At 36.6% G+C, this 12,413-nt stretch overlaps 1 protein-coding gene across 1 annotated transcript in view; it reads left to right on the top strand.

The window, feature by feature from the left end:
- Positions 1-1,623: 1,623 nt before the first annotated feature.
- The window catches only part of SRPK1 (SRSF protein kinase 1), a 36,513-nt gene continuing 25,723 nt past the window's right edge, over positions 1,624-12,413 (top strand). The window contains exons 1-4 of the mRNA XM_024766030.1: positions 1,624-1,768; positions 2,804-2,912; positions 3,829-3,916; positions 4,983-5,070. Coding sequence (XP_024621798.1) covers positions 1,624-1,768; positions 2,804-2,912; positions 3,829-3,916; positions 4,983-5,070 — 430 coding nt within the window. The remainder of the gene's footprint in view (positions 1,769-2,803; positions 2,913-3,828; positions 3,917-4,982; positions 5,071-12,413) is intronic.

Below are 12,413 nucleotides of genomic sequence, written 5' to 3'. Positions count from 1 at the left end.
GAATGAACACATTGAATCATGCAGTTTTATAACTACTTTTGTATCCTGGGGGACAAAAAAGTACCAAGAATTGAGGCAGGTTGGAATGGCCACCAGAAATCTAAATCTAGTCATGCTTGCCAAGGTATTTCTTATGTCTCAACAGCCCATGTAACTGATTCTGCTATTATAATTTTCTGTTAAATTGAATCTTTTGAAAAAACAATCTGATGAAACAGGTTTGAAAACACAAATAAAAATGGGAATTAAAATTCCTTTTCCTACAACTACTGAAAAGAGTGCTTTGGACACTGTTTTTTTTGCTTAAAGCTTTACGAAGCAGGCAGCTTACAAGTGTCAGAGCCTGAATGCAGTTCCAAGTCTTTCTGCCTCCCGAACTACTACTCAGTGCTCAAAAATTTTGATACAGCTAATAGACGGCATGTAGAGAAAGGAATCAATTTGAAAGTGTTTAATACATTATAAAACGAGATAACATTTTTACCTGTTAAATAAGCTAAGTTTTCTGAACTTAGTAATACTTAAATAAATACTGGAAGCCCATATGTAGCTGGAGATGTATTTCACTACAACCCTATCAGAAGAGTCATACTATGTAATAATCCTAAAAACTGTTCATGGCCACAGACTGGAAGGAAATAGTCCATATGTTCAGAGTAGAGATCTAACAAAATATTTTCCAAATTTCCTACATTTAACTTTTTTTTTTTTAATTTATTTTTGGCTGCAGTGGGTCTTCACTGTTGTGCGCAGGCTTCTCCTTGCGGTGGCTTCTTTTGTTGCAGGGCATGGGCTCTAGGCACGTGGGCTTCAGTAGTTGTGGCACACGGCCTCAGTAGTTGTGGTACACGGACACTAGAGCGCACAGGCTTCAGTAGTTGCGGTGCATGGGCTCAGTAGTTGTGGCACGTGGGCTCTAGGGTGCAGGCTTCAGTAGTTGTGGCGAACAGGCTTAGTTGCTTCGCGGCATGTGGGATCTTCCCAGACCAGAGATTGAACCCGTGTCCCCTGCATTGGCAGGCGGATTCTTAACCACTGCACAACCAGGGAAGTCCTAACATGTTATTTTTATAAATAGGGTAAATGTTTCTATCTTTATCTGGTAGTTTAACTTTAGGGAAATAATTCTAAATACAGAATAAAGATTATCTAAAAATACTCAACAGCTTTATTTTTTAGTAGTGAAAAATTAGAAACAAATGTCCAGCTGAGCAGAATGTACCAGAGTAAATAGTGATACTTCTAAGGGAAATATGTAAGACTTAATAGATTGCATAGGTATGAGGGGGAAAGTTTACAGTATAATAGGCAAAGCCAGATACAAATTTGTTTATAAAGCATGTGATTACCGATATATATTTTTATAAAAATACAGCAAATAACTGGAAGAAGGTCTAGTAGTTTTATCAGCAATTTTGTTTGGATATTGAGATTCAAGTAATTTTTTCCCTTTGTACTTTTGTATATTTTCCAGATTTTATTTAATCATGTACTGACTTTTTAAAAACGAATATTTTCCTAACATGAGGTAAAGTGATAGGTAATGTTTTCGTAGGCTGCCACTACATAACATTCTGTTTGTAGTATCTATTAATTGGTCCTGTCTTCTTCTGTCCATATGGAATGAACATGTTTGTATTATTTCTTAGATCTGAAACTCAGCACCGAGGCTCTGCTCCCCACTCTGAGAGTGATCTCCCAGAGCAGGAAGAGGAGATTCTGGGATCTGATGATGATGAGCAGGAAGATCCCAATGATTATTGTAAAGGTAAGATTTTCTGTGAGGAGATACTAAGTAAGATGTGATCCACGTATATGCAGTTTTTCATGTGAATATTTGGTCTATCAGCGTAAACAGTATTGATGCTTTCTGCTTATTGCATCCTTTTCTCTAAGTATAGGAATTAGTATTTCCTTTTACTTTGACTTAATTAAAGCTTAGTTTAAATTAAATTTGTTTCTACTCCTTTAAAAAGAGTGCATATTTACCTTAGAAAATTTCAGAAATATGTTAAAGAAAACAAAAGCCGTCTGTAATGCTGTCACCCAGATGTAGCCAGTGGTAAGATTTGGTATGTAGACTTTTGAAAAACACCTTTCACTACTCTTTTCTCAAAGTGATGATTGCTAAGATACATTAAACTGGAATTATATATACTTAAACTGTGTCATAAGGTTGCCTGTTATCTTTTCTGTTTCTTTTATGAAATTTTGCAGGATTCTTGGGTAGGATTTTATAACAGAATATCTCTTAACCATTGAGGAGAACCTGGTTCTTCTTCTCAGTAGGCAGAGATGCATGTTTAAATCCCTTGATTCCTGCCACTGTTGGCAGCCTTTTTCAGGCCTTCCTGGTTTTTATGTTTTAGAAAAGCAATTTCTTTTTTTAAAGTTAAATAAATGGAATTCATTCATCTCTCTCCTAAAAAACATCCTGAGACTACAACTAGTCTCAAAATAGATTTATATGTTTAGATAAATCTTGGATTACTGAGGGGCAAGAATGTTGTGAAACATAACCTTATTTTTGTTGGAGGATGACTTATTTTTTTAAGTAATTATTGGTTGTTCCACAAAGCATCACTTGCTCACTCTAAATCATTACTCTTATTCTTTAAGATATTTTTTGTAACATGAGCTCAATAATACTGTGTTGCTGACTTAACATTTTCTTTTGTTGAGTTGGTTGTGTTAGAAGAAACCATTTTTATTTGCTAAAAGGTGTATAGATGTTGAAAAACGTGGTGTGAGATACCTTTTCCTACTACTTAAGTGACTATTTGCTTCCTGTTGTTTCTTCCAGGAGGTTATCATCTTGTGAAAATCGGAGATCTATTCAATGGGAGATATCATGTGATCCGAAAGTTGGGCTGGGGACACTTTTCAACAGTGTGGTTATCATGGGATATTCAGTAAGTTTTAGCGATCCTGCAAGAGAATTAGGTGATTCCTGAATGTTTGTGTCTGATTTTCCACTTTTAGTCTAAGCTCTAGACTGATTTTTTGATAAGAATCTTATTATTGAGAATCTTTATGTTCTTGGGCAAATGACTTTTCTCGGATGAAGAGTCAGCTTAGAGGAGACACAAGATTGATTAAATTAGTATCGGTAAGGCGCTTGAAACTCCCAAATTCAGAACATTACAAATACACAAAGAAAGTGTAGTATGTAAGTTCATAGGTTTTCTCATTAGTAGAGCTAAATTTTTAGATGATGCCCTAGACCAATCTTTGTGAAATTACTTATTTTTTTGTATTTTGTTTTGATAACAGATTTGTTCAGCCATACAGTGTAAAATTCTCTACATAAAAATCACAGGCAATTAACATTGGATGTTTACATAAAAGTGTACCATCTATCTTTGGTGAGATAGCAGTTGCTATCTGTGTGCTTAATTTTTTATCAGTTTTTCACCCAAGTATTTCTTCTGGCTTCTTAGAGGAAAGTATTATAACTTTTAAGCTTTTAGGTTTTGCTATACAGATATACAGAATACTTCTGATTTGGTGGAGCTTTCCCCCTTATTTATCCCCACTTCATGGTTTTACTTGGATTCACGGAGCATTCAGAAAGTAGATTTTAACTTAGAGGAAATGTTTGGTGACTGACATTACCCAGGAACAGATTTTCTTCTTCTCATAAGTTAAATTGGCCAGTTAGAGCTATTAAGAGGTACAGGTGATCCCATAGTAGTAGTTCGTGTTTGAGTACAGGGAAATATGAAATCAATATTTGTACTTCTGTTGCTGTCTCCCAGTTATAGTTAAATCTTAGCTTCCTAACATAGAGGTAGAGCATTTAGTCTTAATTGCCTGTTTGTTTCTTAGGGGGAAGAAGTTTGTGGCAATGAAAGTAGTTAAAAGTGCTGAACATTATACCGAAACAGCACTTGATGAAATCCGGTTGCTGAAATCAGTAAGTATTAGGTTGTATGTGTGAGCTGCAAAGCATTATAAATAAATAAAGTTTTATTCAGTTAAGATATACCAAGTGTATACTCTTTGGCATGGCTCATTTTTACTGTAAAGTTCTAGTATCCTTAAAGAGGTAGAGGAAGACAGTGTTTACATATCCTGTGTATGTGGTAGGGAACTGATGGAATATGCTGTGATGGGAATTCTCCCTACATATACAATGGAAAAAAACCTTGCAAATAAACAAAAATGTTTATTGAGTATGTTTTATGTGCCAGATAGCACAAAGAATGTTTTTCTTTCCTGCTATGGTTAAAAGAAAAGTTGTGTGTATAAATATATTTTTGTTTTAAAATCTTATACAATTATATAAAAGTAAGCACTATATTTACTAATTCCCTTTATTACCTGGAAACTTAGGTAAATATTATCAAAATTCATTTTCATTTTTGTTACAAATTAGTAAATGTCAGTGTAGTAGAAGGAGCTTAAACTCAGAGTTAGAAAACATGAGTTTTAGGGCCAGCTCTATCCAAATATATCCTTCAACTCATCTTTTTATTTCTTCTGAGCCTTAGGTTTTTCATTCGTAAAGTGAGGAAGCTAGACCAGGAGAGCTCCAAGGAAGTACTTTTCAAAGTGCCAGTCTGTGATGAGATAAGGAGCTCATGCCCCAAAGTAAATCAGTGTACTGCTTCCTTCCCTCAGAAAGTTTTTCTATGAAAAAAAATGAAGGCTGAATAAACAGTATGGTTAGTGCTATGGTTGATTGCATCCTGCAAAAGCTCCTGAATTCCTCCTGGCCTGGTAACTAGCAGTTAATTTGGGAGTAGCAAAATGGTATAATTAAACAATAGTCTTTGTTGATTGTGTTTTCTTTTGTGAACTGCTTATATTAAGTTCTTTGTTTGAGCTATTAAAATTTTATGTGTGTCTCATAGATTTGTATGAGCTCTTTCTTGGAGTAATCTTTTGTTATATTTGCTGCAGGTATCCCCTCCCCCACCACCATTTGGTTTATTTCTATGGTTTCCCTTTTGCTAAGCATTGTTTTTTCCCTATTATAGGTTCGCAATTCAGATCCTAATGATCCAAATAGAGAAATGGTTGTTCAACTACTAGATGACTTTAAAATATCAGGAGTTAACGGAACACGTATCCTTTTTAAAACCTATTTGAAAGCAAATCATGAAATAACTTTATCCCAAAGAAAGGAACAAGATTTGTACAGGTAGCATTGGTCTCTTCTCTCAAAACAAACTATAATCAAATTACTTTATTTTACTGTCAACTTTTGAACACAGATATGAATCAGATCTCTCTTTGTATGTTGTGATTTTTTAGGCTATTGGCTTTACACTTTTTTCAGGCAAATTAAAACCAACCCAAAAGAAACTTTTTAAGAAAAGAACCTTGTACTAGTAAGTAGTTTCTATGATTTTTATCAATTAGCGCAGAAATTTTAATGAAGTTAATGAGAAATACTGGGTAAAGGACTTCCCTGGTGGTCCAGTGGTTAAGAATCTGCCTGCCAATGTAGGGGACATGGGTTCGATCCCTGGTCCAGGAAGATCCGCAGAGCAACTAAGCCTGTGGTCCACAACTACTGAGCCCATGCTCTAGAGCCCGCGAGCTGCAACTGCTGAAGCCCGTGCACTCTAGGGCCCATGCTCCACAACAAGAAAAGCCACCACAGTGAGAAGCCCCTGCACCTCACCGCAACTAGAGAAAGCCCATGCACAGCAATGAAGATCCAGTGCAGCCAAAAATAAATAAATTAATTAAAATTTAAAAGAAAGAAAGAAATACTGGGTAAACAAGAATTTAATGCATTTTATCTCAGTATTTAAGAGGCTGTAAATGTATGCTTAAAATCTAAACAGGTGTAATTGTTCACATTCTGTCATAATGGAAAAACTGACTTGTTTTATGTTTTGATCCGGAATTTTAGAATTTTAAAGTTGGAAGGAATGTTAGCTATTCTTTTCCCCACAGGTTAATATCAGAGTGACATGCACGGAAATAATTGAAAAGTTGTTGCAACAGCTATGCTTGTAAAGGCCTATCACATTTTTCAGAATGAAAGATGAAGAAGAATCTCACTTGGATTGGAGAGTCTGAAACCTGTTTATAAACTATTTTAAAATGTATAAGGAAAGACATTGCATATATCATTCTACTTTCCCTGCATGTTTATCTTCTCTTAGCACACATTTTTAATTGCCAATGATGATCTTTTTTTAAGGAGATGGGCTACATAGGGCCCATCTCTAATCATGTGGACTATATGGTTAGAGATTTGAACAGAGAAGCAAGGAGAGAGGATGAGAAAGGAGAGAGAACAGGTGATAACATAAAGATTTTATCTATCATTCTGAAGTTAGTTTTCAGTTACTTACTTCCTTGGAGAAATATAAATCAAATCCCCCCCTTCCCCAAATCTCTAAGGAAACTGGTACAAGAAGCATTCCATGTGAATCATCATTTTACGTCTGTTGTGGTCATTTCATAGATGGCTTACTCTGTGTGTGTGTGTGGTATGCATGTTTTCAAAGAATTAAGAGGAAGGCTAACCATGAAATAAAACCATACAGGATGTCATGATGGCCATTAGGTTCTGTTTCCCTATTTCTTGATCTTGTAATGTTTCTCACTGTGCCACATTTTCCTATTAATTTGGTAATATTATAGTAAAACTGTAGAAATATTCTAAATAGTCTCCTCAGTAATGCTGAGTACCTTTATTTGACCGTAAGCAAGAAGGCTTTTTTCTTTCTTGTTTCTTTTTTGTTTTTTTTGCGGTACGCGGGCCTCTCACTGTTGTGGCCTCCCCCGTTGCATAGCACAGGCTCCGATGTGCAGGCTCAACGGCCATGGCTCACAGGCCCAGCTGCTCCGCGGCATGTGGGATCCTCCCGGACCGGGGCACGAACCCGTGTCCCCTGCATTGGCAGGCGGACTCTTAACCACTGCGCCACCAGGGAAGCCCTCTTCTTGTTTTTTAAGCTACTGAATGTCTGGTCATTTTTATGTCACCGCTTACAAATTAAAATAACATTGTTGTCAAATTGTAATCTCAACAAATGAAAGTTAATATTAAAGCTAGGAACATGAAAATAACTTAAACAATTCTGTGTTCTGGTTTGTTTGTTTAATCAATCTGCATTCTAAAATACCTTATTTTGATATATATCATATATACAGAAGTAGAATAGTTTGATGAATCCTCATAGATCCATTACCCATTTCAGAAGTTATCAACTCATAATCAGTCTTGTTTTGTCTGTATCTCCTGATAATTTTGTGACCAACCTTAAAAGATATTTTTTCATCCGTAATTTTTTTAGAATGTATCTCCAAAAGACAAAGACTTAAAATATAACCCCAACACAGTTGTTATTCCTAAAAAGTTGAAAATGTAACCCCAACACAGTTATTATTCCTAAAAAATTGGGGATCAGTTTCTTAAGTCCTTTTTTCTAGCCAGTGTTTCAGTCTCTCCAAATGTCTCATACTTTTTTTTCTTTTAGTTTTTTTATTCTTAATTTCAGTCAGGAGCCACAAGGTTTTTGACAGTTCCTTTATGATTTGGCACATCAGAATGTTCCAGGCTCATTTTGTGCATTTCCTGTCCCAAACCTGGGGTCAGCCATTTCTTTTTTTTTTTTTTTTGCGGTACGCGGGCCTCTTACTGCTGTGGTCTCTCCAGACGCACAGGCTCAGCAGCCATGGCTCACGGGCCCAGCCGCTCCGCGGCATGTGGGATCTTCCCGGACCGGGGCACGAACCCATGTCCCCTGCATTAGCAGGCAGACTCTCAATCACTGCGCCACCAGGGAAGCCCCAGACATTTCTTTAAAAAGCCCTAATTCCTATGAGTGGGAAATGGGGAACACAATCTAAGCACTAGGTATACACTTTGCTACTGGGTTAATTATTGCCATCACTTTTATGATTTCTTGATCCATTGCAAAGAGCAAATACCTTCATTCCTTTCCCCCGCTTCCTTTTTTTGGGTCACTTGAAGTTGCCCCTGCGGCTTTTGTGGGTGGGTGGGTTTATTTGTTCGTTTGTATTTTTTCTTTGTGTATTTGATTTTGGATAGTTTCTATTGCTATACCTTTGAGTTCACTAATCTCATTCTGCAGTGTTTAATCTGCCATTTATCCCATCCAGGGTATTTTTCTGCTTTTCATCTCAGAAGTTCAATTTAGGTTCTCTTTTTTTTTCTTCCAGTCTTATTGAGGTACAATTGACATACAGCAGTGTATAAGTATAAGGAATATAGCATAATGATTTAACTTACATACATCATTAAATGATTATCACACAATAATTCATCTCATAAAATAACAAAATTAAATAGAAAAGAATATATTTTTCTTTGTGGTGAGAACTCAGACTTTACTCCCAATAACTTACATATATAACGTATAGCATTGTTAATTATATTTATTGTATTGTACATTATATCCCTAGTACTTATAACTGGAAATTTATACCTTTTGACTGCCTTCATCCAGTTTCCCCTCCCCTAACCACCACCTCTGGTAACCACAGATTTGATCTTTTTCTTTTGAGTTTGTTTGTTTATTTTTGAAGTATAATTGACCTATAACACTATGTTAGTTCTGGTGCACGATGTGGTGATTTGATATTTCTATACATTTCAAAATGACCACTGTGATAAGTCTACTTAGTTTATGTTACCATACAAAGATATTACATAGTTAATGACTATATTCCCCACACTGTACATTTCACACCCATGACTCACTTATTTTGCAACTGGAGTTTTGTACTACTTAATCTCTCTCACCTATTTCTTTCTTCCTTCCACCTTCCTCCCCTCTGGCAACCACCTGTTTGTTCTCTGTATCTTTCTATTATGTTTGTTCATTTGTTTTGTCTTTTATATTCCACATTATTAAGTGAAATCGTACAGTTTTGTCTTTCTCTGTCTCACTCATCTCAACCATCCATGTCACAAATGGCGAGGTTTCATTCTTTTTTATGGCTGAGTCACATTCCATTAATATATATACACCACATCATCTTTGCATCTCTTTTTTTCTATATATATCTTCTGTATCTCTTTTCAACATACGGAATACTGCTATAACTGTTTAATTTCCTTGTCTGCTAATTCTGACATCTGGGTCAGTTCTGGGTCAATTTCAAATGATTGATTTATTACTGTATCTAATTGTCAGAAACGTTTTCCTTCACCTTTGTTGCCTGGTAGTCTTTGATTGAGACACTGTGAGTTTTACCTTGTTGGCTGCTGGATATGTTGTATAGCTATAAATCTTGAGCTTTGTTCTGGGATGCAGTTGTTACTTGGAAGTGGTTTGACCCTTTTCAGATTTTACTTTTATCATTTGTTAGATGGCTCCAGAGCAGTGTTCAGTCTAGGGCTAATCATTCCTTCTACTGAGGCAAGGTCTTCTGAATAATCTACCCAATGCTCCAGGACTATGAATTTTTCTAGTTTTTTTCTTAATTGAGATATAATTGACATATAACATTGTATTCGTTTTGGGTGTACAACATAATGATTTGATAGCTGTGTACATTGCAAAATGATTACCATAGTAAGTTTAGTTAACATCCATCACCACATATACTTACAGTTTTTTTCTTATGATGAGAACTTTAAGATTTACTGTCTTAGCAACTCTCAAATACACAATATAGTATTATTAACAATAGTCACCATGCTGTACATTACACACCCAGGACTTACTCATTTTTTAAAATAAATTTATTTATTTATTTATTTATTTTGGCTGTGTTGGGTCTTTGTTGCTACGCGCGGGCTTTCTCTAGTTGTGGCGAGGTGGGGCTATTCTTCGTTATGGCACGCGGGCTTTTCCTTGTGGTGGCTTCTCTTACTGGGGAGCACGGGCTTTAGGTGCACAGGCTTCAGTAGTTGTGGCGTGTGGGCTCAGTAGTTGTGGCTCACGGGCTCCAGAGCACAGGCTCAGTAGTTGTAGCACACGGGCTTAGTTGCTCCGCAGCATGTGGGATCTTCCTGGATCAGGGCTCGAACCCGTGTCCCCTGCATTGGCAGGCGGATTCTTAACCACTGTGCCCCCAGAGAAGTCCCAGACTTATTCATCTTATAACTGGAAGTTTGTACCTTCTGACCACCGTCACCCATTTCCCCCACCCCCCACCTTTGGCAACCACGAGTCTGTTTTCTGTATCTATGAGTTTGTTGTTTTGTTTTGTTTTTAGATTCCACATATAAGTGAGATCATACAGTATTTGTCTCTCTGTTTTATTTCACTTAGCATAACACCCTCAGGGTCCATCCATGTTATCACAAATGGCAAGACTTCCTTCTTCATATGGCTAAATAGTATTCCATTGTGTATGTAGACCATATTTTCTTTATCCATTCATCCATCAGTGGACACTAGGGTTGCTTCCATGTCTTGGCTATTGTAAATAATGCTGCAGTGAACATGGGGGTGCACATCTTTTTAAGTTAGTGATTTTGTTTTCTTTGGGTAAATACCCAAAAGTGGAATTGCTGGAATGTATGGTAGTTCTCTTTTTAGTTTTTTTGAGGAACCTCCGTACTGTTTTCCATAGTGGCTGTACCAGTTTACATTCCCACCAACAGTGCACAAGGGCTCCTTTTTCTCCACATCCTCACCAACACTTGTTATCGCTTGTCTTTTTTACAATAGCCATTCTAACAGCTGTGAGGTGGTATCTCATTGTGGTTTTGATTTGCATTTCCCTGGTGATTAGTGATGTTGAACACTTTTTCATGTACCTGTTGGCCATCTGTATGTCTTGTCTGGAAAAATATGTGTTCAGATTCTTGGTTCATTTTTTAATCAGATTTGTTTTTTTCCCCCTATTGAGTTATATGTGTTCTTTATATATTTTTGATATTAACCCCTTATCAGATCTTTGATTTGAAAATATTTTTTCCCATTTCATAGGTTGCCTTTTCATTTTCATTTTGTTTCCTTTGCTCTGCAGAAGATTTTTAGTTTGATGTAGTCCACTTCTTCATTTTTGCTTTTGTTGACTTTGTTTTTGGTGTCAGATCCAAAATATCATTGCCAAGACCAATGTCAAGCAGCTTACAACCTGTGTTTTCTTCTAGGAGTTTTATGGTGTCAGGTCTTATGTTCAAGTCTTTAATCCATTTTGAGTTGATTTTGGGGTCTAGTGTAAGATAATGGTCCAGTTTCATTCTTTTGCATGTAGCTGTTCAGGTTTCCCCCTATGATTTATTATTATTTTTATTCATTTTGGTACATGACTCTTTTTGAATTATGGTTTTCACAGCCCAGTCCCAAAATGGGCAGAAGCCCTAAATAGACATTTCTCCAAAGAAGATATACAGACTGCCAACAAACACATGAAAGAATGCTCAACATCATTAATCATTAGAGAAATGCAAATCAAAACTACAATAAGATATCATCTCACACCAGTCAGAATGGCCATCATCAAAAAATCTAGAAACAATAAATGCTGGAGAGGGTGTGGAGAAAAGGGAACACTCTTGCACTGCTGGTGGGAATGTGAATTGGTACAGCCACTATGGAGAACAGTATGGAGGTTCCTTAAAAAACTACAAATAGGACTACCATATGACCCAGCAATCCCACTACTGGGCATATACCCTGAGAAAACCATAATTCAAAAAGAGTCATGTACCCCCATGATTTATTGAAATTACTGTCCCCATTGTAAGTTCTTGGCTCCTTTGTTATAAATTAATTGACCATATATGTGTGGATTTATTTCTGGCCTATGACTATAACTGAATTTTTCTTGTCCTTTTGATGAGAGCAGATACTGTTGGAGCCCTGTGAGAATGCTGGGCACTATTCCCTCTAATCCTTTCAGATGATTTTTTTCCCCTCTAGTAGTTTCCTCTTATACCTACGCTGATTACTACTGTACTAAATACTTGAGGGGGATCCCTTTTTAGATCTCCAGGTTCTCTTTCGCTGCAGCTCTCTCCTTGCTAGTATTGTTCTGTGAACCATAGCTGCTGCCTTGATCTCCCAGGACTCTCAGCTCCGTCTGTTTAATTCAAGGGGTTTGCTTGGAGAGTCTCAAGACAGTAAGAAGACAGTGATCTCTCAGGGAGATCTTCTTTCTCCAGGGTCTTTAAATCTGTTGTTTTATGTATTTTGTCTGATTTTGTTGTTGTCGCTTAAAGCAAGAGGGTTAAGCCAGTCCCTGTTACTCCATCTTGACTGCAGCAGAAGTTCCTAGATGTATGTTTAACTGCAGGAAATTACCAACCAGTTTTCCAAAGTAGTTGTACCATTTTATACTTCTGTTAGCATAATATGGGAGTTCTAATTGCTCCATATGCTCATCTACATTTGGTCATGTTAGTCTTTTTATTTTAGTTATTCTGTTGAGTTTGAAATAGTATCATCCTGTAATTTTGATTTGTATTTTCTGAGGTAGTCATGTCCCGTTTTTAATCTCCTTTAATTAAGAACGGTTCCTTT

Source organism: Neophocaena asiaeorientalis, unplaced genomic scaffold (assembly GCF_003031525.2).
Source record: "Neophocaena asiaeorientalis asiaeorientalis breed wild unplaced genomic scaffold, Neophocaena_asiaeorientalis_V1.1 scaffold46, whole genome shotgun sequence".
Classification (NCBI taxonomy): domain Eukaryota; kingdom Metazoa; phylum Chordata; class Mammalia; order Artiodactyla; family Phocoenidae; genus Neophocaena; species Neophocaena asiaeorientalis.
The sequence above is the reverse complement of the archived record's forward strand: the minus strand, read 5'-3'. Positions and strand labels throughout refer to the sequence as shown.